We start from the raw sequence: 25,407 nt of genomic DNA on the forward strand, positions 1-25,407 counted from the left end.
CAGGGGTGAGCCACCGCGCCTGGCCTGGACCTCAGTTTTCTATCCATCAAATGGGGATAACAAAAGCACCAGCCTCGTAGGGTTGTGGAGAGGATCCAATGAGTTAATATATAAAAGGGCATAATGTCCAGCACAGTCAGCACTCCATACACAGCAGCACTCATTAGCTTTACTGTAGGATGTTTCCATGGAGAACACTCCAGCCAGAGTGACAGGAGCCCTCAGCTCTGTCTTGGTTAAGACAGATTCAGGGGTCTGATCCACAGGAGTTGGAGCCCAGATCCACCACTAGCAGCAGTCAGAAGACCCGGGACATGTTGCTGGCCTATAAAGTGGGGTAGTGCCCATGCCAGCCTCACAGGGCTGGCATGAGGATGCACTGACATAATGACGGTCATGTTTCCAGTGCACAATCAGACCTCACAACCATGAGCTGTGTTATCACTGCGGGTACTCTCAGAAAGGTCCTTTCCTCCCCAGGATGTAGTTTCCCACCTGCAAAGAAGTGGAAGGTGGCTGTGGCAATCTCAAAGCCATGGCACTCTTGACACTATGACTGCAGGGACTGTCCTGTGATTCACCTTTGCTGTTGCTGAGCAAATGCACTGGGAGTTGGATGCTTGAATCTGTGTCTGCCCTCAGCATCCAACTCTAGCTTCTCTTGTCTCTGTGTCTGCCCATCTCTTATCTCCCAACTTTTCCTTTCATCTTTCTCTGGCTTCTTTCTCCTACACTAGACTTCGTATGTATATAGTTTCTCTCCTGCATGCTGTTTGAAGGACAATAAATGACAATAGTCATGATAATCAGCATTTTCTTTTTCTTCTCTTTCTTCTTTTTTTTTTGACATGGAGTCTTGCTCTGCCACCCAGGCTGGACTGCAGTGGTGCTATCTCCGCTCACTGCAACCTCTGCCTCCCGGGTTCCAGTGATTCTCCTGCCTCAGCCTCCTGAGTAGCTGGGATTACAGGTGTGAGCCACTATGCCTGAATGCTGTTTGTATTTTTAGTAGAGACGGGGTTTCACCATGTTGGCCAGGCTGCTCTTGAACTCCTGACTTCAAGTGATCTGCCCGCCTCGGCTTTCCAAAGTGCTGGGATTAGAGGCGTGAGCCACTGCTCCTGGCCAGTATTTTCTTTCTTTTTTTTTTTTTTTTGAGACGGAGTCTCGCTCTGTCTCCCGGGCTGGAGTTGCAGTGGCCGGATCTCAGCTCACTGCAAGCTCCGCCTCCCGGGTTCACGCCATTCTCCTGCCTCAGCCTCCCGAGTAGCTGGGACTACAGGCGCCGCCACCTCGCCCGGCTAGTTTTTTGTATTTTTTAGTAGAGACGGGGTTTCACCATGTTCACCAGGATGGTCTCGATCTCCTGACCTCGTGATCCACCCGTCTCGGCCTCCCAAAGTGCTGGGATTACAGGCTTGAGCCACCGCGCCCGGCAAGTATTTTCTTATTCAGCCTTTCCCCCAGTGCCAGGATTGTACTAAGAGCTTTGTATGCACTAATTCACTTAATCCACTCAATACAAGCAGTCATTACTATTTACTTAACAAACACTTATTAAACACCTACTGTGTGCCAGGCACTGAGGATTCGGCACTGAACAAAATAAAGATCTTTGTCCTCGTGGGACTTAAATTCTAGCGAGGAGACAGATGATAAACAGCTAAATTAGCAAACACTCCCAGTGCTATGAGAAAAAGCAACATGGGGTCAAGCAAGAGAGAGTGATGAGCGGAACTGTCTTATATAGGATGGCCAGGAAAGGCCTCTTGGAAGAGGTGATATTGGAGCAGAACAGATGATGTGGGAGGGAGGCTGTCATGAAAATTCTGGGAAAGAGCATTCCTGGTGGACCTAACAGAGAATGCAAAGGCCTTGGGGGCAGTGCCAGGCTTCAGGAGTGTTCGAGAAATTGAGCCAGTGTGGCTGGAGCAGTATGAAGGGAAGGGCCTGGGCGTGAGATCAGAGAGAGCAAAAGGGCCACATTCTGCAGGACCCCGTTGGCCGTTGAATTCTTAGACTTACTGAGTGAAATGGGAGCCATGGAAGGCTCTGAACAGAGGAAAGTCCCCATCTGAATAGAGCAGACTGTAGGGAAGGCAAGGGTGGAGGCAGACAGTCCATCACTCCCATTTTACGAGTGCGGAAATAAATGGAATCTCAAAAAAGTCCAGCAACTGGCCTGAGCCCACACAGCTGCTGAGCAGCCGAGCCAGGCTGGTAGGCCACCTCGGGTTGAGTGGAGCCATTCCTTCGTGCCCTTGGCTCTTTTTATTTTCTTTTTCTTTTCTTTTTTTTTTTTTGAGACGGAGTCTTGCTCTGTCACCCAGGCTGGAGTGCAGTGGCCGGATCTCGGCTCACTGCAAGCTCCGCCTCCCGGGTTCACGCCATTCTCCTGCCTCAGCCTCCCGAGTAGCTGGGACTACAGGCACCCGCCACCTCGCCCGGCTAGTTTTTTGTAATTTTTAGTAGAGACGGGGTTTCACCGTGTTAGCCAGGATGGTCTCGATCTCCTGACCTCGTGATCCGCCCGTCTCGGCCTCCCAAAGTGCTGGGATTACAGGCTTGAGCCACCGCGCCCGGCCTTTATTTTCCTTTTAAATAGAGATGGGGCCTATGTTACCCAGACTGGTCTTGACCTCCTGGGCTCAAATGATCCTCCTGCCCTGGCCTCCCAAAGTGTTGGGATTACAGGTGTGAGCCACGGCCCCCTTCCAACCTTGGGAAGTCTTTTGGCTCTCCTGAGCCTCAGTTTTCCCATCTGTAAATTGTAAATGGGGAATCATTACCACGTTTGGGCATAGCATGGCGGTTAAAAGCACAACTTCTGGTTGGATCTGAGTTCTTGCTCTGCCGTCGGCCAGCTCTGTGACTTTCTGCAATTAACACCCTCTTTCTAAGTTTGGGGTTACCTCATCTAGAAGATGAAAATCTTAATAGCACCAATTTCAAGGGCTTCGTTGTAAGGATTAAATGAGATCATGCAGGTAACGCGCTTAGCACAGCTCCCGGTCTACATCGGGTGCTCGATAAACGATCATTGTTATTCTGATGGTATCATGGCCCACACCTCCCCGGTGGGTGAGAGCCTGGGAGGGTGCCTGGTACATGGTCTACGTTCGACAAAAGTGAATTCTCTCTCCTGTCTCTCCTGCCCGCCGGCTCCCGGGGGACCCAGGCATTCCGGCCTTCGGCCTGCCCCCCCACGCCGGCCCTTACAAAGGCCCCCATTCATGCCTTGCGCACAAAGCGGCCCATTCACCCGGGCCCCTTGGGCCTCCCGCCCCCGGCCGCCCCCCGCGCATCGCTATTGGTGGCACCCCGTGCCCGTCAGGCCTCGGCTTCCACCCCCGACCGCGCCGCTTAGCTCCGCGCTCGGGCCGCGTTCTTTTCCCACGGCTGGCACCCTTCGACAACTTCTGATTGGCCCCGCCCGCCAGCCGCTCTTTTTGATTGGCGGCTCCCGTCCCCCAGGGGCGGGGCCGTAGCTTGCCGCAGCGGGAGCCGATTGGCCCCTACTGCGTTCGTGGGGGCGGGGCTGTCCCTGCGGACCCGCCCCTCTTTCTCCCCAGGCCGAAGCCTCGGGACGGCCCTGGAAGCCGGTGAGTGCCCGCGGCTGGCAGCCCTCCGGGGGCGGCAGAACGGGACTGGGCCAGGGGAAGCTGGAGCCTGGGGGCTGCGATCGGGGCCCGGGAGCCCGGGCAGGCGGCCGGGGACGGCGGGGAGGTGACGCGGGCACTCACCTTGGGCGCGCAGCGGGACGGCGGCGAGGGAGGTGGGGGGGCGGGACGTCTACACTCCCCCAACTCCAGTTGCCGCCGTGTGCGAGGCCGGGTCGGGGTCCTAGCTGGCAGCCCCGGGCCTGTTCCGCAGAAGGGGAAACTGAGGCTGTCTTTGGAACCTCGGCCGCTTTAATACCTGAGTCATCGCCTCCAGTCCCCCGCCCCCAGCATGACATGTCTCTGTTCTCAAGTGTCAGAATCGGGGGCCAGAAAGAGGGGTCGTGACTGGAAGAGGCGGAGGGGTGGCGAAGGACATATTTGAGAACCATCGATTTACTTGGACGCTTTTATTTTCTATCACTAAATAATTTCCTTTCTTTATCATATTGACTCCTGGTGAGTTATATTGTACCCATTATACAGAGAGGGGGAGGCTGAGACTGGACAGAATTGGTGACTGCAGGGGGACCTGTGGAGAAGAACACTCCGGAGACCAACTGCGTGCTGGGTCCTTTAACCTTTTCAATCCCACAGGAGTCCCCCTAAGGAAAGCGTCAGTCCCTGTGGCATAGATGGGGAAGCAGGCTGGTAGTATCAACAACTGGGACGCAGAAATTGATGTCTTTAGGGACCTGCTACAAGTTCTTCCCAGACCCCCTCCTTTAGAATGGCAGAAAACAGTCTGGGCTTGAATCCCAGACCTCCGTCTTATACTGTGTGGCCTTGAGTGCCTTACTTTGACCCTTCCTGCCTCAGTTTCCGCATCAGAGAAATGGACATGCTGATCGCCCCTATACCATCGGTTGTTGAGATTATTCTAGGCCGGGGGCAGTGGCTCAGGCCTGTAATCCCAGCACTTTGGGAGGTGGAGGCGAAAGAATCGCTTGAGCCCAGGAGTTGGAGACCAGCTTGGGCAACACAGCGAGACTTCGTCTCTACAAAAAGTAAAAGAGTTAGCCGGGCGTGGTGGCGCACCCCTGTCGTCGCAGCTACTCGGGAGGCTGAGCAGGGAGGATCTCTGGAGCCCAGAAAGTCAAGGCTGCAGTGAGCCATGATCATGTCACTGCATTCCAAGCTGGGCAACAGAGACAGTCTCTCTCTCTCTCTCTCTCTCTCTCTCTCTCTCAAATCATGTTATGATCTCAAAGAGCTGTTCTAAGAGGAGAAAATACCCCACACATAGTAGGTACTCTTATCACCATGTAGTCTTTATTTCACTCCCGAGCCTGAAGCTCAGGACAGAATACCATTGTTCTCTTCTTTGGTTCTCTTACCGTCTACGGATTTGTTGTTCCGTTCCCGCAGGTGGGAAACTGAGGCTCAGGGAGATTAATGATGAAGCACTGGGCTGGGGAACTTTCTGAAAGTCGTTTTATTAATTTCACTGGCCGCAGTTCACAGCAGGGAAAGCTGAGGCCCATGAAGCTCCAGCGGGGTTTGAATCCCGGGAACCCTCAGCCTTCTCCGCTGCGGGCCCTCGACCTTTGCCCGCCATAAGGGGGAGGAGCCCCTGGCACCGCCGCCGCCGCCGCCGCCGCCCACCTGGCAACAGGCTCAACCCCCGCCTTCCCCTGGCCCCCGTCAGAGGCCCTGAAGCTCCAGACCCGCCCCGTCCCCAGCCGGGCAGGTGCTGGGTGACATCAGAGCTGGGCTCCCGCCCCGTGACGCGGCAGGGCCCCGCCCTGCGCTGGACCGCGGAGGTCGCCGCACCTGAAGAGGACCGGGATTCCCGTGCCCTCTCCCCATCTCCCCGCTCCGGTCGGCGCCCCCAGGTAGCCCCGAGGATCTGCGAGTTGAGGGGGCGGTGACACAGGCGCTTGGGTGCAGGGGAATGGGTACTGGGCCCTCGGACTCCTGGATCCGAGGAGGGGCCTTGGGGGCCGGTTGTCCTGGGTCTGAGGAAGGACCCCGAACTCGTGGGTCTTGGAGGAGGAAAGGACTCGGGTCAGGACTGCAGTTCTGGGGTCTTAGGGGAGGAGGCGGCTGCAAGCCCGGATTCCTGGGTCTGTAGGAGCAGGGGCTGGGGGCCTGAACTCCTGGGTCTGAGACAGGAGGGCATTGAGTACTGGGACTCCGGAATCCCAGCGCTAGAAGCCAGGGTCAGACGGCTGGATGCCAAGGGCCCCAACCTCTGCCCCAGGGCGGATCCCTGGCTGCTTTTCTTTTTCAAGCCCAGCAGTCTTGGCCCCTCCCAGGGCAGGTGCTTTCACCTGCCCAGGTGACAGTAATTAGCCCTGGCAGCGTGTTCCTGCTGGGTGAGGAAGGGTAGAGCAGCCAGAGAGGCTGGGCCACTTGGAGCCAAGGCCTGCAGGCCCTGCCCGCCCCATCAGGGCTGTGATCCGTCTCCAGAACTCAGCATCCTCACCTCTAGTCCGGCTGCAGTGAGGTGAGGGGGCCTGCACTTCCCCATCCATAGGAGGAGGGGGCTGGGGGCTCAGACTCCTGGGTCCTGGGAGAGGAGGAGGCTGGGAGCCTGGACTCCTCAGCCCCCGGAAGGAAAAGGCTGGGGACTTGGACTCTTGGCTCCAGGGAGGAGAGGCATAGGGCATAGGGTGATTGCAAAAACTCCCAAACCCTTCCTGGTCAAAGGCCACAGGGCTGGAGAGGAAGTGGATGGGGTGGGGTGGGTGGGGGTGAGGGTAAAGTGCCAGGGATGGAGTTTGGGTCTGGTGTATCCAGGTCACACTGGAGGCCTGGGGTGAGCCTTGACGATTTGGGGGTCACGGGGTGGAGAAACTCCCTGCTGCATTCAGAGTGCAGGGGTCCAGCGTTTGAGGCCTGAGCGCCTCAGGGCCAAGAGTCACTGGAAGCTGGAGCTGCTGGGCTCAGGGATAAGAGGAGAGGGTCTGGGAGGAAGTGGGTCCTCTGAGCGGACCTGAGATTCCCGTGGGAGAGGCTTGAGGGAAAGGCAGGAGTCTGTTGGGACCAGATCCAGGAATGCCTCCAGGGCAGCTGGGCGTTTAGAAGGACTTTTCCAGGGGTATGTGGGAGCCAGGTGGGGACGGCAGGTGAATATAGGTCTGCTGGGCAGAGATGAAGTCCTGCTGTTGGGGAGACAGAAATCTACTGTTTCTGTGATTGATGTGCTGGGGCAGTGATGGGGACATTTGAGGCAGTGGATGAGAGTAGGGGCCGGGTGTGGTGGCTCATGCCTGTAATCCCAACACTGTGGAGGCCAAGGCAGGAGGATCACTTGAGCCCAGGAATTAGAGATCAGCCTGGGTAACATAGTGAGACCCTGTCTCTACCAGAAAAAAAAAGAAAAAAAAAAAAATGCTGGGCCTGGTTTTGCGCGCGTGTGGTCCCAGCTACTCAAGAGGCTGAAGTGGGAGGATCACTTGAGCATAGGAGTTGAGCCTGCAGTGAGCTATGATTGTGCCACTGCACTCCAACTCCGGCCTGGGCAATAGAGTGAGACCTGTCTCTAAGAAAAAAAAAAAAAAAAAAAGAGAGAGAGAGAGAGAGAGTAGGGGCAGATTTCTTTAGCAGGATAGGGAGAATATTTTTCCTGCCTGGTGCTTGGACCACCTTGGAATTGCCACTACTGTCCATGACCCCCTGGATGGCGGGAGGGACCCAGCACTTTCTAGTTCCCCCAGCACCTGGTTGCCTCCGTGATAGCTGGAGCTGGATCTACCCCTAAGCCAGGAGCTCCCCCAGGCAGGGCTCCCAGCCGACTCTTCTCTGGGTCCTCAGACCCACTCAGGGCAGAGTCTTGTACTTGAAAGTCCTCAGAGAGTTGAATGAATGGGGCCAGTTTCCCCATTTTATGGAGAAGGAGCCAGGTTCCACAGAAGGAAGGAATTGTTCACTGAAGCAGTGAGATTCGAGTCTATTCGGCAGGCATGAGGTAGGCGTGACCAGAGGTGATCAGGGAATCTGAATGACAAAAAATCAGGTCAATTCCCTCCCTGGGCTCACATCTTAGAGTAAAAGCAAAGTCGTACCTTTTGTCCCCTCTTTTATATTCCCTCCCACCCTCTGCCCCTCGATCATTTGGCTCTAGCCACGCTGCCCACCTCCCAGTGCCATAGCCACACAGGTGCATTGCAGCCCCAGGGCCTTTGCACTGCTGGCCCCAGGACCTTTCCACTGCTGTCTGGAATGATTTTTTTTCTCCCAACAACCCCTTAGCTCACTCCTGTCATCTCCCTTGAGTCTTAATTTAAATGTCACGCCAGACAGGCCCTCCCTGGCCACCCTAATGAAAACTTCAACATTCTCAACCCTAACATCCCCTGTTCTCTGGTTTATTCCTCCCCTTGGCATTTATTTACTTGGCATTTATTTACCATTTAACATACTATATGACTGGGCACGGTGGCTCATGCCTGTAATCCCAGCAATTTGGGAGGCCCAGGCGGGCGGATCACCTGAGGTTGGGAGTTCGAGACCAGCCTGGCCAACATGGTGAAGCCCCATCTCTACTAAAAATACAAAAATTAGCCAGGCGTAGTGGCATGCACCTGTAATCCCAGCTACTTGGGAGGTTGAGGCAGGAGAATCGCTTGAACCTGGGAGGCGGAGGTTGCACTGAGCCAAGATCAAGGCACTGCACTCTAGCCTGGGCGACAGAGCGAGACTCTGTCTCAAAAAAACGAAAACAAACAAAGAATCCCCAAAAAACCACCAAACATACTATATTTGGTTTTTGTAAAAAAACAAAAAAAGAGAGAATTTTTAAAAAACAAAAACCATACTATCTAATTTACATTTTTAATCTTTTTATCTGTCTCCTGGGATTAGAGCAGCTATGTCCAATAGCAGTATAATACAGGCCAGACGTGTAATGTAACATTTTCTGGTAGTCACATTTAATGATAAAAGTAAAAAAGGAACGGGTAACATTAATTTAATGATATATTTTATTTAACCCAGTAGATTGAAAATATTATTTCAACATGTCATTAAATATTTAAAATCTCAGCGAGCTATCTTTTTGTTGTACTAAGTCTTGAAAATCTTGGCCGGGCGCGGTGGCTCAAGCCTGTAATCCCAGCACTTTGGGAGGCCGAGACGGGCGGATCACGAGGTCAGGAGATCGAGACCATCCTGGCTAACACGGTGAAACCCCGTCTCTACAAAAAAAAAAATACAAAAACTAGCCGGGCGATGTGGCGGGCGCCTGTAGTCCCAGCTACTCGGGAGGCTGAGGCAGGAGAATGGCGTGAACCCGGGAGGCGGAGCTTGCAGTGAGCTGAGATCCGGCCACTGCACTCCAGCCTGGGCGACAGAGCGAGACTCCGTCTCAAAAAAAAAAAAAAAAAAAAAAAAAAAAAAAAAAAAGAAAAAAAAAGAAAATCTGCTGTGTGTCTTACACTTAGAACACCAGATGGGGCTATTTATATTTAAATTTTAAGATGGGGCTCGGTGGCTCACACCTGTAATCCCAGGACTTTGGGGAGCCAAGGCAGGAGGATCATTTGAGCCCAGGAGTTTGAGACCATCCTGCGCAACAAAGACAACCTTGTCTCTACAAAATAAATTTAAAAATTAGTAGGCATGGTGGCATGCCTGTTAATACATTTATTTATTTATTTATTTATTTATTTATATTTTGAGACAGAGTCTCGCTCTGTCACCCAGGCTGGAGTGCGGTGGCGCCATCTCGGCTCACTGCAAGCTCCGCCTCCTGGGTTCACACCATTCTCCTGCCTCAGCCTCCTGAGTAGCTGGGACTACAGGCACCCGCCACCACACCTGACTAATTTTTTGTGTTTTTAGTAGAGACGGGGTTTCACTGTGTTAGCCAGGATGGTTTCGATCTCCTGACCTCGTGATCTGCCCGCCTTGGCCTCCCAAAATGCTGGGATTACAGGCATGAGCCACCGCGCCCGGCCATATTTATTTATTTATTTATTTATTTATTTATTTATTTATTTTATTTATTTATTTTTTTTGAGACGGAGTCTCGCTCTGTAGCCCAGGCTGGAGTGCAGTGGCCGGATCTCAGCTCACTGCAAGCTCCGCCTCCCGGGTTCACGCCATTCTCCGGCCTCAGCCTCCCGAGTAGCTGGGACTACAGGCGCCCGCCATCTCGCCCGGCTATTTTTTGTATTTCTTAGTAGAGACGGGGTTTCACTGTGTTCGCCAGGATGGTCTCGATCTCCTGACCTCGTGATCCGCCCATCTCGGCCTCCCAAAGTGCTGGGATTACAGGCTTGAGCCACCGCGCCCGGCCTATTTTTTAATTAATAAATTTCAGACATGAATCACCTGAGGCCGGGAAGTTGAGGATGTGGTGAGCCATGATTGCACCACTGCACTCCAGCCTGAGCAACAGAGTGAGACTCCATCTCAAAATAAAATGACATAGATTTAATTTAAATGAATGAAATTGAAAATGTGTTTCCTCAGTGACACAGGCCACATTTCTAGTGCCCAGTAGGCACAGGTGGTGGTGGCTCCCGCACTGGACAGCCCAGGGCTAGAAAGTAAACTTTTGGAGGCAGCCGTCTTCTTCCAGCTTGTCCAGTGCTCCATTGTCAATGCCCAGAACTGAGCTTGGCCGGGCATGGTGGCTCACGCCTATAATCCCAGCACTTTGGGAGAGTGAAGAGGGTAGATCACTTGAGGTCAGGAGTTCAAGACCTGCCTGGACAACATAATGAGACCCTCATTTCTACAAAAATTGAAAATAATTAGCCGGGACTGGGTATGGTGGCTCATGCCCATAATCCCAGCACTTTGGGAGGCCGAGGCGGGCAGATCACCTGAGGTCAGGAGTTCAAGACCAGCCTGGCCACCAGTAGAGATGGTGAAACCCCGTCTCTACTAAAAATACAAAAATTAGCCGGGCGTGGTGGCAGGCGCCTGTAATCCCAGCTACTCAGGAGGCTGAGGCAGGAGAATCACTTGAACCCTGGATGCCGAGGTTGCAGTGAGCTGAGATCGCGCCATTGTACTCCAGCCTGGTCAATAAGCAAGACTCTGCCTCATAAAAAAGAGAACTGACCCTCAGGGCCTGGTTCACAGCCCAGCTTATTAAAGAATGAATGAGTGGGTAGAGAGGTGAATGAATGAAATGAGTAAGCCAGGTCTGTTAACCCAGAAGGGTGGCAAGAGATCTGATAAAGGAAGGCAGAGGGGCTGCCTGGGGAATTTGGGGTAGGGAAGGGAGGCACTGGGGATGGAGCCTCATCTGACCTCCACCCTCTTTCTCTGCCCCCTGCAGACCATGGCAGCTGTGACCATGTCGGTGCCTGGGCGGAAGGCGCCCCCCAGGCCAGGCCCAGTGCCCGAGGCTGCCCAGCCATTCCTGTTCACGCCCCGCGGGCCCAGCGCAGGTGGCGGGCCTGGCTCGGGCACCTCCCCGCAGGTGGAGTGGACGGCCCGGCGTCTCGTGTGGGTGCCTTCGGAGCTTCACGGGTTCGAAGCCGCGGCGCTGCGGGACGAAGGTGAGGAGGAGGCGGAGGTGGAGCTGGCGGAGAGCGGGAGGCGGCTGCGGCTGCCGCGGGACCAGATTCAGCGCATGAACCCGCCCAAGTTCAGCAAGGCCGAGGACATGGCCGAGCTGACCTGCCTCAACGAGGCCTCGGTCCTGCACAACCTCCGGGAGCGGTACTACTCGGGCCTCATCTACGTGAGTGGCCGCCTGCTGGGCGGCGGGGGACGGGGCGGCGGGGTTGCTGCCGGGTGGGGAGCCGGGTCCACACCCCAACCTGCATTAACTCGAGGCTGTGTATCATCTGTATCCCATGTCCCGTGACTATTCCTACACTTACTTGGTTGCCAAATTATGAATTAATTGTTGGATTCCTAGGACAGCCTCAGAACCTACTGGGGACATCGCATGATATATATGGTAGATAAACTGTATTATTTTCCTAAAGTATAAAACGTTCCAATTTCTCAGATATAACTCATCCCGAGTTTTAAGGAACAGAAACAGATCTGTGACAATCATTAATGTGAATCACTGAGTATAGAAATATGTTGCTTGAGGTTCAAGAGCAGCCTGGGCAACAAAACGAAACCCCGTCTCTTTTTTTTTTTTTTTTTTTTTTTTTTTGAGACAGAGTCTCACTCTGTCACCCAGGCTGGAGTACAGTGGCCGGATCTCAGCTCACTGCAAGCTCTGTCTCCCAGGTTTATGCCATTCCCCTGCCTCAGCCTCCCGAGTAGCTGGGACTACAGGCGCCTGCCACCTCACCCGGCTAGTTTTTTGTATTTTTAGTAGAGACGGGGTTTTACCATGTTAGCCAGGATGGTCTCGATCTCCTGACCTCGTGATCCACCCGTCTCGGCCTCCCAAAGTGCTGGGATTACAGGCTTGAGCCACCGTGCCTGGCCTTGAAACACTGTCTCTTAAAAAAAGATAAATTAGCCAGGTGTGGTGGTGGCCCATGCCTTTAGTCCCAGCTTCCAGGGAGGCTGAGGCAGGAGGATCACTTGAGCCCCGGAGGCCAAGGCTGCAGTGAGCTGTGATGGTACCACTGCACTCCAGCCTGGGTGACAGCATAAGACCCCATCTCAAAAACAGACAAAAAGCAAAAAAGTATATGCTAGGCTCTGTGCTAAATGCCTATCTTTTAATTCATTCAATCTCATCATAGGAAAGGTAGAGTCTATTATTATTCCCATTTTACATAAGAGGCAAATCAGGCCCAGAGAGAGTTAATAACAATAAAAATGAACATTTATTAAACATTTACCAAGCCTTCTTCCAAGCTTTCTAAAATACATTGCCTCTACATTTTTGGAATTAGAAAGCATCTGATCCTCATTTTACAGGTAAGAAAACTGAGGCACAGAGAGGCTAAGGTCACACAATTAGACCTGGCAGATTCAGGTGGTCCCAGGCATTCTCACTTTGCTGTGGTGCCTCTTAAGATTGAGATGGGGCCGGGCGCGGTGGCTCAAGCCTGTAATCCCAGCACTTTGGGAGGCCGAGACGGGCGGATCACAAGGTCAGGAGATCGAGACCATCCTGGCGAACCCGGTGAAACCCCGTCTCTACTAAAAAAATACAAAAAACTAGCCGGGCGAGGTGGCGGGCGCCTGTAGTCCCAGCTCCTCGGGAGGCTGAGGCAGGAGAATGGCGTGAACCTGGGAGGCAGAGCTTGCAGTGAGCTGAGATCCGGCCACTGCACTCCAGCCTGGGTGACAGAGCGAGACTCCGTCTCAAAAAAAAAAAAAAAAAAAAAAAAAAAAAGATTGAGATGGGGCTGGGAATGGTGGTTCATACCTGTAATCCCAGCACTTTGAGAGGCTGAGGTGGGTGGGTTGCTTGAGCCCAGGAGTTCGAGACCATCCTGGGCATGGCCATCCCTGCAAAATAAAAACAAAAAAAATTAGCTGGGCATGGTGGCACACTCTTGTAGTCCCAGCTACTTGGGAGGCTGAGGTGGGAGAATCACCTGAGCCCTGCAGGTTGAGGCTGCAGTAAGCTGTGATAGTGCCACTGTACTCCAGCCTGGGTAACAGATCAAGACCCTGTCTCAAACAAAACAAAACAGTACAAAAACCCATTGAGAAGGGATTGATGATAGCTAGGTTGACTATGGTAGTCTTCCCACATCTGTGCTAAGCGTTGGATGTTCATTGCATTTTTAAAACTCTTTAGAGCAAACAGATGGGGTAGGGCGGTGGTTCTTAACCCCACCTGCATGGTAGAGTCATTTGGGGAATTCTTAGAAAATACCAGTGCCTGAGCCCCACCCCAGAACCTTTTTTTTTTTTTTTTTTTTTTTTGAGACGGAGTCTTGCTCTGTCGCCCAGGCTGGAGTGCAGTGGCCGGATCTCAGCTCACTGCAAGCTCTGCCTCCTGGGTTCACGCCATTCTCCTGCCTCAGCCTCCCGAGGAGCTGGGACTACAGGCGCCCGCCACCTCGCCCGGCTAGTTTTTTGTATTTTTTTTAGTAGAGACCGGGTTTCACCGTGTTAGCCAGGATGGTCTCGATCTCCCGACCTCGTGATCCGCCCGTCTCGGCCTCCCAAAGTGCTGGGATTACAGGCTTGAGCCACCGCGCCCGGCTACCCCAGAACTTTAAATCAAGCTCTCTGGGGCTGTGACATGAGCAATGGTATTTTTTTTTTTTTTTTTTTTTTTTTTGAGATGGAGTCTTGCTCTGTCGCCCGGGCTGGAGTTCAGTGGCCGGATCTCAGCTCACTGCAAGCTCCGCCTCCCGGGTTTATGCCATTTTCCTGCCTCAGCCTCCCGAGTAGCTGGCACTACAGGCGCCCGCCACCTCGCCCGGCTAGTTTTTTTTGTATTTTTTTAGTAGAGACGGGGTTTCACCGGGTTAGCCAGGATGGTCTCGATCTCCTGACCTTGTGATCCACCCGTCTCGGCCTCCCAAAGTGCTGGGATTACAGGCTTGAGCCACCACGCCTGGCCAGCAATGGTATTTTTAATAAGCTTCCAAGGAGGTACTAATGGGCAGCCAAGGGGTTATTAATTTCATTTAACAAAAGAGCAAACAGGATTAGAGAGATTGACAAGGAATGTGGACAGTCATAATGAAAAATAATAAGAGGAGGCTAGCAAATATTTAATCGAGCACTCGTGATGTGCCAAGCACTGTTCTAAGTGCGGCGTTTGAGTTATCAGCTTCTCTCTGGGCCAGGGACTGCTGATATCACCTGATGTTCAGGAATGTTAAGTGACCCATAGCCATGAAGGAATCACGCCAGGATTTGAACCCAGGCAGCTGGTTCCAGAGTCATGCTCCAAACTCCAGTTTAGACTGGTGGGGTCTCACAGCTTTGCTCCAACATCCACCCCTTTGAGGGTCACAAAGTGGAAGATGAGAATATTTTTATGAAGCCTCACTCCTGCTTGGAGATCGAGGCTCTGAGATAAGCAGTGGCTGGCTCAGGGTCCCTCAGCTTTTGGTGGCAGGTGTGGAATTTGAATCGAGGGCTATCCGACCCTGCATGGGGTTGGTGTCTTCTCCAGTCTGCACCGGCCCTTTCCAAATCCTCAAACGCCTTTACTAGTCCTGGAAAAGAGGCCTCTGGAAAAGCCTCTGCCTGAGCCACGCCCCCCACATCTCACCCAAGGCCACAGAGATCAGGATGACATGCAAAACATGGATCCACTGGTTGCCTTTTATTCATTTATATATATATATATTTTTTTGAGACAGGGTCTCACTCTATTGCCCAGGCTGCAGTGCAGCAACATGATCTTGGCTTACTGCAGCCTTCACCTCCTGGGTTCAAGCAACTCTCCTGCCTCAACCTCCTGAGTAGCTGGGACTACAGGCGTCTACCACCATGCCCAGCTAATTTTTGTTTTCTTTTTTTTTTTTGAGACGGAGTCTTGCTGTGTGGCCCAGGCTGGAATGCAGTGGCGCGATCTCGGCTCACTGCAAGCTCTTCCTCCCGGGTTCACGCTATTCTCCCGCCTCAGCCTCCGAGTAGCTGGGACTACAGGCGCCCGCCACCACGCCCGGCTAGTTTTTTATATTTTTAGTAGAGACGGGGTTTCACCATGTTAGCCAGGATGGTCTCGATCTCCTGACCTTGTGATCCACCCGCCTCGGCCTCCCAAAGTGCTGGGATTACAGGCTTGAGCCACCGCGCCCGGCCAATTTTTGTGTTTTTAATAGAGATGGGGTTTCACCGTGTTCGCCAGGCTGGTCTCGAACCCCTGAGCTCAAGTGATCTGCCCAACTCGGCCTCTCAAACTGCTGGGATTACAGGGGTGAGCCACCGCACCCGGCCACTCTTTGCCTTTTAATAAATACTCGGAGTGCTCCCAGCAACCTTGTAAGGTATCTGCTGTCATCCCCACTCTGCAGGTGGGGAAACTGAGCCTCAGATTGCGGGGTAGGATTTGAACATAAGCCCCATAACTAGGAACCAGCTAAGCTAGAATTTGAACCCAGATCATTGTAACTGCAGACCCCAGGTCGTAGCCATTGCACTAGGAAGATTATTCAGAAAGTTCAGTAGAAAAAGTGGTAGGGCCTGAGCTAAGGTGGTGGCCAGGGAGCCAGACTTTTGGGGCCTAAGAAATGAATGTAAGAGAGAAGATTCTAGAATTCCAGATGGGAAGCAAATGGGGCCTTAATAAAGATCATTAGCCCTTAGTGAGTACCTGCTTTCTCTGCTGGGTGCTGTTCTAAGTTTCTTTCCAATGTGATCTTGTTGACCCCCTCCCCATCCACGTCAGGTTGTGAGGTAGGGATTATCACCCTCTTTTTCCCACAGCTTGGAGAGGGGAAGCCATTGGCCCAACAGAAGCTGATAGTGGCTAAAATATTGAGCATGCAGTGTTTCAAGGTCCATGTTCTTTTTTTTGTTTTATTTGTTTGTTTGTTTGTTTGTTTTAGACATAGCCTTGCTCTGTCACACAGGCTGGAGTGCAGTGGCATGCTTACAGCTCACTGCAGCTCAACCTCCTGGGCTCAAGTGATCCTCCTGCCTCAGCCTCCTAAGTAGCTGGGACTACAGGCACATATCACCACGCCTGGCTGATTTTTTAATTTATTGTTGAGACTGTGTTTCACAATGTTACCCAGGCTAGTCTCAAACTCCTGGACTCAAGTGATCCTCTTGCCTGGGCCTCTCAAAGTGCTGGATTTACAGGCTTGAGCCACCGCTGCACCCAGCTGGGGTTCACATTAAACCCTCTGTATGCCACATGAACTTGTGGATGACTCCCAGGCACCTTATGCAGGAAGCACTATTTCTGTCCCCATTTGCTAAAGACAGTGAGACCCTGAGAGGTTCGAGCCACCTGGCCCAAAAATGTTAGAGGTGTGATTCAAACTCTGCCCTGTTTAAGACCTGCACTTAATACATGTTTGTTGACTGACCAACCGATGGTGGGGAAGGTGGTGTTGCCCAGCGAAAAGTGGGATGTCCAGGACTCCAGAAACCCAGTTTCTGCCACTAATATGCTGTTTGGCTTGGAGTTGCTAAGAGTCTCAGTCCCTTTCCTGGGACCCTTGGGGCAGGCAGAGAACCCCTTTGTAGAACACCCTGCTCTGAGAAACATGAAAGATGCATGATGTGATTTCACTCTCAGAACACTTCTAGGTGGTGGGTTAAAAGCCGCATTTTCCAGGGCTGGAAACTGAGGTTTAGAGAGGACACAGCCTTCATGCAAAGTCACACACAGCTCAAAAGTGCTGCATCTGAATTTGAACCCTAGATGGCTTCAAAGTCTGAACAATGAGCCTGAGAGTTTGAGGCTGCAGTGAGCCAGGATCGCGCCACTGCACTCCAGCCTGGGTGACAGAGCCAGACTCTGTCCTGCCCGCCCCCGCCAAAAAAGTCTGAGTGAGCCCAGGGCTCCCAGGTACGATGGGTAACGTAAGAGTCTCAAGACCCATATCTGGTGTGGGACGCATGGGCGCCGCCTCAGCCTGGCTGTTTTTTATCCATGATCTCCCCTAATCCCTACAGCCTTTGTAATGGGGTGGGGAGTGTCGCCCTCGGTTTCCCAAGGAGGAAACTGAGACTATGGGGAAAGTCACCGGGCTGAGGGCAGCGGGGGCAGGTTTGTCTTCAGAGCTCCAAGGGCTGGAGCAGCCATTCCTGACCCTTCCAGGCGGACTTCCCCAGCTGTCTCGACCCCGTGGGGGTGCACCAGCCTCTGTTCTTCCCCCCCCCAGCCTTGTTGACCAGCTCAGGTTTCCGTTCCTAGGGTGTCGCCCTGGAAACAAGGTGTGGCTGACAGGAGGGGCTGGGGTGGGAGGGTGGTGTGGGGAGTGGGTTCCTCCGCCAGCCAGGAGTGGGGGCCAGGGCGCCGGCAGCCATGAGATACCCTCCCAGGGAATGTGGTCCGGCCGCCCCACCCTCTGAGAGCTGGGGAGCTCCCGGAGCAGCCCTTTCAGGCGGGGAGGGCAGACACCCAGCAAACCGGTTGTTCCGCTCCTGGCCGGCCACCCAGGCCACCCACCCTCCCACTTAGAAGGTTGGCACCTGGGATCAGGCAGCCTATGGTGGCCACACCCTACTCTGCCTGAGAAGCCCAAGCTCCCTGGGAGCTTAAAACAGTCCTGCTGGCCGGGCATAGTGGCCCACACCTGTAACCCCAGTCATGCCGGGGTGGGAGGATCGCTTGAGCCCAGCGGTTCAAGACCAGCCTGGGCAACGTAGTGAGATCTGATCTCCACGAAAAGTAAAAATTGACAAAATTGGCCAGGCGTGGTGGTGCCTACCTGTGCTCCCATCTGCTGGGGAGGCTGAGGCAGGAGGATTGTTTGAGCCCAAGAGGTGGAGGCTGCAGTGAGCTGTGTTCATGCCACCACACTCCAGCCTAGGTGACAAAGTGAGATCCTGTTTCTAAAAAACAAAAGAAAAAGATAGTCCTGCTGCTAACCAGCTTAGAAAGCAGCTAGCTGGGTAGCTAGTAGAGTAGGTTACCCTACTTTGTCACACACAGCTGGAAAACACATCTTAATTTGAATCCCAGATGGCTTCAAAGTCCAAAGTAGCTAACTAGCTAAGCCACTAAGCAGCTAATTCTCTGGCTAGTTTAGCTAGCTAACTTTAGAGAGCTTGGCTAGTCAGCTCTCTGGCTGGTTTAGCTAAGTGGCTAACTAGCTCTCTAGTTATATCTAACTGCTTCTGTGAGTGTTGAACCCCTGTTGCCTACATGATTACCCCTGTGAGCTGGACTTGTTCTTAAACTGTTACAGAGTCCTGAGGCTGGGTGTGGAGGCTCACACCTCTAATCCCAGCACTTCGGGAGGCCGAGGTGGGCAGATCACTTGAGGTCAGGAGTTTGAGACCAGCCTGGGCAACATAGAGAGACCCCGTGTCTACAAAAAAAAATACACCGGGTGCGGCAGCCCAAGCCTGTAATCCCAGCAAGTGGGGAGGCTGTGGTGGCAGAATTAGTTGAGCCCAGGAGTTCAAGAGCAGCCTGGACAACGTAGTGAGACCCCATCTCTACTAAAAATACGAAAAATCAACCTAGTAGATCGACACACACTTGTGATCCCAGCTACTCTCGAGGCTGAGGTGGGAGGATTGCTTGAGTCTAGGAGGTGGAGGCTGCAGTGAGCCATGATTGTACCACTGCACTCCAGCCTGGGTAACAGAGTGAGACCCTGTCTCAAAGAGAAAAAAAAGAAAAAGACTAGGCACGGTCATTTCAGCAGAACTGTTATGTGTCTATTATCACTAGAAACTGCAGGTATGTTCCTGTTGCATTTCGGTTATTGCAGATACCACAAGCACCCTTCCAGAGATATTCCATACATATTCAAGTGAATATATAAAAAGATTCCTACCGGGCACAGTGGCTCACGCCTGTAATCCCAACACTTTGCAAAGCCGAGGCAGATGGATCATGAGGTCAGGAGCTTGAGACCATCTTGGCTAACACAATGAAACCCCGTCTCTACTAAAAATACACAAAATTAGCCGGGCGTGGTGGCAGGTGCCTGTAGTCCCAGCTACTTGGGAGGCTGAGGCGGGAGAATGGTGTGAACCCAGGAGGCAGAGCTTGCGGTGAGCCTAGATCGCGCCACTGCACTCCAGCCCGGGCGACAGAGCGAGACTCCGTCTTAAAAAAAAAAAAAAAAAGAGGCCGGGCGCGGTGGCTCAAGCCTGTAATCCCAGCACTTTGGGAGGCCGAGACGGGTGGATCACGAGGTCAGGAGATCGAGACCATCCTGGCTAACACAGTGAAACCCCGTCTCTACTAAGAAATACAAAAAACTAGCCGGGCGAGGTGGCGGGCGCCTGTAGTCCCAGCTACTCGGGAGGCTGAGGCCGGAGAATGGCGTGAACCCGGGAGGCGGAGCTTGCAGTGAGCTGAGATCCAGCCACTGCACTCCAGCCTGGGCGACAGAGCGAGACTCCGTCTCAAAAAAAAAAAAAAAAAAAAAAAAAAAAAAAAAAAAAAAAAAAAAAAGATTCCTCTTCCAACCTTTCTAATGCAAATTGTAGCTCCTCACACAGTTCTCAACTCACCTCCTTTTACTCGATATTGATTTGAAGATAGTCCCGTGTCTATACACAAGAGCCTTCTAGGAATCCATCATATGAAGGTGCATTCAGGTGATTTCCAGTCTTTTGCTGCTACAAAGAGTGCCTCAACCGGTCACCTCGCACACGGTCATTTCCTGTGGGTGAGTCCAGGCAACCACAGGCTGTGACCCAAGTCTGGCTGGCTGCAAAGGCCTTGTTCTCTCAGGGTAAATCCTCACCCAGACAGTGCCTTTGTGCAATTTGGAAAGATTCTTTGCTACCATCAGCCTGAAAATGCTCATAAAAAACATTCGAGTCTATATTGTTATGGTGTAAACATACCATGTGCAGATGCCCTTGTGCAATGCACGACCTGTTCAGTGGCCCCATGACGCCTTCCAGGCTGTGGGCAGGGATCTGAGACCCTCTCCCCTCTCACCCACTGCAGACATACTCCGGCCTTTTCTGTGTGGTCATCAACCCGTACAAGCAGCTTCCCATCTACACAGAAGCCATTGTGGAGATGTACCGGGGCAAGAAGCGCCACGAGGTGCCACCTCATGTGTATGCAGTGACCGAGGGGGCCTATCGGAGCATGCTGCAGGGTGAGTGCTGGGTGGGGTTGCAGGCCAGCGAGGCAGCTCTTCAACGGGGGCCTGACCTGGGGCTGCCGGAAGCCAGAGTCCAGGTCAAATGACAGCTTGGGGACTTGACTCTGTGCGGCTTCTTATGGGGCTGGAGGGAACACAAGTAGAGGCCTGAGTGGGTGAGGTGCCAGGTCCCAGAGTCTTTTTACCTATCTCTATATTCACTGTCTCTTTATTATTATTATTTATTATTATTATTATTATTATTATTATTTTGAGACAGAGTCTTGCTTTGTCACCCAGGCTGGAGTGCAGTGGCACGATCTTGGCTCACTACAACCTCTGCCTCCTGGGCTCAAGCGATTCTCGTGCCTTAGCCTCCCAAGTACCTGGGACTACAGGCGTGCACCACCACGCCTGGCCTCTTTTCTTATTTTTAAATAAATTAGTTAATTTTTGGCCAGGCGCGGTGGCTTACGCCTGTAATCCCAGCACTTTGGGAGCCGAGGTGGGCGGATCATGAGGTCGGGAGATCAAGACCATCCTGGCTAACAAGGTGAAGTCCCATCTCTACTAAAAATACAAAAAAAATTAGCCGGGTGTGGTGGTGGGTGCCTGTAGTCCCAGCTACTCGGGAGGCTGAGGCAGGAGAATGTCATGAACCCAGGAGGTGGAGCTTGCAGTGAGACAAGATCGCGCCACTGCACTCCAGCCTGGATGACACAGTAAGTCTTTGCCTCAAAAAAAAAAATTATTTATTTTTTATTTCAATAGTTTTTGGGAAACAGGCGGTGTTTGGTTGCATGTAAAAGTTCTTTAGTGGCGATTTCTGAGATTTCGGTGCACTTGCCATCAGATCAGTGTAGACTGCACCCAATGTGTAATCTTCTATTCCTCACCACCCCGCCACCACCCTTCATCCTGAGTCCCCAAAGTCCATTGTGTCATTCTTATGTCTTTGCATCCTCAGAGCTTAGCTCCCACTTATAAATGAGAACATACAATGTTTGATTCTCCATTCCCGAGTTACCTCACTTAGAATAATGGTCGCCAATTTCATCCAGGTTGCTGTGAATGCCATTATTTCATTCCTTTTTATGGCTGAGTAGTATTCCATGGTGTATGTACGTATATATATCCCATGGTGTATATAACAAATATATATATACCCACACCATGGGATATATACTCTCTCTTTATATATACTATAGATACAGATATAGATATAGATACACACACACACACCATGGGATATATATGTGTGTGTGTATAGACACCATGGAATACTTATATATATGTGTGTGTGTGTATATATATGTGTATATGTATATACACACATCTCACAATTTCTTTATCCACTTGTTGGTTGATGGACATTCAGGCTGATTCCATATTTTTGCAATTGTGAATTGTGCTGCTATAAACATGTGTGTGCAAGTGTCTTTTTCATATAATAGCTTCTTTTCCTCTGGGTGGATACCCAGGGTGGGGTTGCTGGATCAAATGATAGATCTAATTTTGGCCCCTTAAGTAATCTCCATACTGTTTTTCATCTTTAAAAAATAAAAAAATAACACCTGTTAGTGTGGATATGGTGAAACGGGAACACTTTTACACTGCTGGTGGAATGTAAACTATACAACCACTATTGAAAACAGTATGGAGATTCTTTAAAGATCTCTGTTCACTCTTTCTCTGAACAATATTTGTTGGGTGTGGGGCTTCTGTGAACATTTCCCTTGAGACAGTAATTCCCAGAGTTTCATTCGTTCATTCAACACTTATTGTTGAATTGTAGATCTGATCTCCATTGTCATGGGGTAAATGTAGCCCCTTAGACAGATGGCAGCACAAGGCAGTTGTGTACAGCTGGGCAGGTTGTACACTGAACAAGGGTATCCATCCAAGGGGCCACCATTCACACCATGACAACATAGATCAGTCTTGGCAAAATTACATGATTAACATCTATTATATATATAATGCCCTTATTATATATTTGATATATTTCATCTATTTTAATAAATATTTAGTATTTATTTGTTTATATCTATTAAACATTTAAATATTATATCTATTTACATCATATAACATATAATAGGCCGGCGCGGTGGCTCACGCCTGTAATCCCAGCACTTTGGGAGGCTGAGGTGGGCGGATCACGAGGTCAGGAGATCGAGACCATCCTGGCTAACGTGGTGAAACCCCATCTCTACTAAAAATACAAAAACAATTAGCCAAGCGTGGTGGCGGGTGCCTGTAGTCCCAGCTACTCGGGAGGCTGAGGCAGGAGAATGGCATGAACCCAGGAGGCGGAGCTTGCAGTGAGCGGAGATGGCACCACTGCACTCCAGCCTGGGCAACAGAACGAGACTCCGTTTCAAAAAAAAAAAAGTTTTTGTTACAAAAGGAAAAACCCCATGTAATAGTACACAACATTCAGACCCTTCAGTCATGACTTCAAAACCCGTCTGTGCCACTCACCATTTCTGTCCCACACCCCAGCCTCACCCACCTTCCTGTCAAACGTCCCTAATCCAGTCCTACCTCAGGGCCTGAATATGAATATGTTATACTTATTGAATATGCATATTAAACACAAACAATTAAATGTATATATTTAAATAGTGTAATATTGTGAAAATATTATGCTTATTTAGTATGCATATTCAATAAATGTATTATTTTATTATACTTTATTTTGTTTTATTATACTTCATTTTTATTTTATTATACTTTATATTTATTATACTTTATATTTATTTTATTATTATATACGTGTAATGTTGATATAATAAATTATACCTATTTAATATGCATATTCAATAAGTATAATAATGTGTTAAATAGTATAACATATTAACTTAAATGGTATATTAAATAGCATAATATTGTAAACATATTATGCTGTTATTTATTTATTTTTTTTCACAGAGTGTCACTCTGTCACCCAGGCTTGAGTGCAGTGGCATGACCTTAGCTCACTGCAACCTCCACCTCCCGGGTTCAAGCCATTCTCCTGCCTCAGCCTCCCGAGTGGCTGGGACTACAGGCACATGCCACCACGCCCAGCTAATTTTTGTATTTTTAGTAGAGACAGGGTTTCACCATGTTGGCCGGGCTGGTCTTGAACTCCTGACCTCAGGTGATCCGCCTACCTCAGCCTCCCAAAGTGCTGGGATTACAGGCATGAGCCACCGCGCCCAGCCTAATATGCTTATTTAATATGCATATTAAATGAGAGTATGAAATGGGAATATTGAAGTCTCCAGGTAGAATAGTGGATTCATCTATTTCTCCTGGCAGGTCTATCAGTTTCTGCCAGATGAATTCATTTAACCTCATAGCAAATCTATGAAATAGGTTATCTCCTTGTCCCTGATTTCTGGACGGGGAAACTGAGGCACAGAGCAAAGCAGTCACTGCCCATGGTCACACTGGTGGATGTATGCTGAGGTGGGATTCGAACCCAGGGCCCCCGACCACCGCCTCCCTGTATGTCACACCGTGTTATATTTCCTCCTGTGCTGTGCACTGTGCTGGGTGCATTTTGAACATTCTGAATTCTGACTACAGCCCTGTGAGATGGCAGCTGTTTTGAGCCCCATTTTTCAGATGGGAAAACAGGCACAAAGCAATTCAGAGACTGGCACAAGGACACGCAGCAAGTCAGAGAGACAGCTGGGTGGTGAATCTGTGTGTATATTGTCCCCTACACCAGGCTGCCAAGTCTGAGGTCCTACTGGATGCAGCTTACTCCCTGGTTTGAAGACACCCAGAGGATGTCTGTCCTGCTTAAAAAAACATTCAGACTCTTTGATCATAGCTTTATTTATTTATTTAGAGATGGAGTCTCACTCTTGTCGCCCAGCTGGAGTGCAATGGCACAATCTTGGCTCACTGCAACCTCCGCCTCCCGGATTCAAGCGATTCTTCTGCCTCAGCCTTCCGAGTAGCTGGGATTACAGGCGGCACCACCACACCTGGCTAATTTTTGTATTTTTAGTAGAGACGGGGTTTCACCATGTTGGCCAGGCTGGTCTTGAACTCCTGACCTCAGGTGATCTGCTGGCCTTGGCCTCCCAAAGTGCTGGGATTACGGGCGTGAGCCACTGTGTCTAGCCTAATCATGGCTTTAAAACCCATCACACCGGCCGGGCGCGGTGGCTCAAGCCCGTAATCCCAGCACTTTGGGAGGCCAAGACGGGCGGATCACGAGGTCAGGAGATCGAGACCATCCTGGCTAACACAGTGAAACCCCGTCTCTACTAAAAAATACAAAAAAAATAGCCGGGCGAGGTGGTGGGCGCCTGTAGTCCCAGCTACTCGGGAGGCTGAGGCACGAGAATGGTGCAAACCCGGGAGGCGGAGCTTGCAGTGAGCTGAGATCCAGCCACTGCACTCCAGCCTGGGCGACAGCATGAGACTCCGTCTCAAAAAAAAAAAAATAATAAAACCCATCACACCACTTGCCATCTCTGCCCCATCCCCCAACCTCACTGGCCTTTCTGTCTCTCAAACATCCCTGACTCAGAGCCTTTCCCCTGGCTGTGCTCTCTACCTGAAATGCCACCTCCTCTGAGAAGCCTTCCCTGCTCCTTCCCCCAAGTCGATTCTTATTACCTAACACCAGGGTTTTGGAATCCTGGGTCTATCGACATTTGGGGCTGGATGATTCTTCGTCGTAGGAGGCTGTCCTGGGCATTGTAGGTGTTTAGCAGCACCCCTGGCCTCTACCCACTCAGTGCCCATGGAACTCCCCTCTCTCAGGGTAATAACCAAAAATCCCTCCCAGACATCGCCAGGTGTCTTCTGACGGGAATAGAGGACATAATTGCCCCCGTTTAAGAACCACTGCTTTATTCTATTCCTGATTTAGTTTTCTTCCCAGTGCTAATTGCTGTTTGATTGTAGGTTTTTGTCCCCTGCATCTTAAGTGAAAGCTCTGTAGGGGCACACACCCTGCCAGCTCCCCAGTCCCCTCCATGCCTGGCGCTCAGTAGGTGGTCAGCATGCGGTTGTGGAATGGCTGTGTTAGGCCCAGGGTGGGCGCTGGGGTAGATACCTTGTATCACAGGACCTTGCTCCTGTCTTTGAATCTCACATGCCCAGCATGAGGTGGCACACAGTAGGGTCTCATGTTGAGGTTGCTGAGTGAATCCTATTCTGTTCAGTTGAGGGAGGCTGTCTCCATTGTACAGGTGGGGAAACCAAAGGTCAGA

At 51.2% G+C, this 25,407-nt stretch overlaps 1 protein-coding gene across 3 annotated transcripts in view; it reads left to right on the forward strand.

Moving 5' to 3' along the window:
- Positions 1-3,564: 3,564 nt before the first annotated feature.
- MYH14 (myosin heavy chain 14) overlaps positions 3,565-25,407 on the forward strand; it is a 104,582-nt gene continuing 82,739 nt past the window's right edge. For all 3 annotated transcript variants that reach the window (XM_025367122.1, XM_025367123.1, XM_025367124.1), the window contains exons 1-3: positions 3,565-3,602; positions 10,897-11,304; positions 20,047-20,203. In XM_025367122.1, coding sequence (XP_025222907.1) covers positions 10,900-11,304; positions 20,047-20,203 — 562 coding nt within the window. In that variant the 5' untranslated portion in view covers positions 3,565-3,602; positions 10,897-10,899. The remainder of the gene's footprint in view (positions 3,603-10,896; positions 11,305-20,046; positions 20,204-25,407) is intronic.

Source organism: Theropithecus gelada, chromosome 19 (genome assembly GCF_003255815.1).
Source record: "Theropithecus gelada isolate Dixy chromosome 19, Tgel_1.0, whole genome shotgun sequence".
NCBI classification, from domain to species: Eukaryota; Metazoa; Chordata; class Mammalia; order Primates; family Cercopithecidae; genus Theropithecus; species Theropithecus gelada.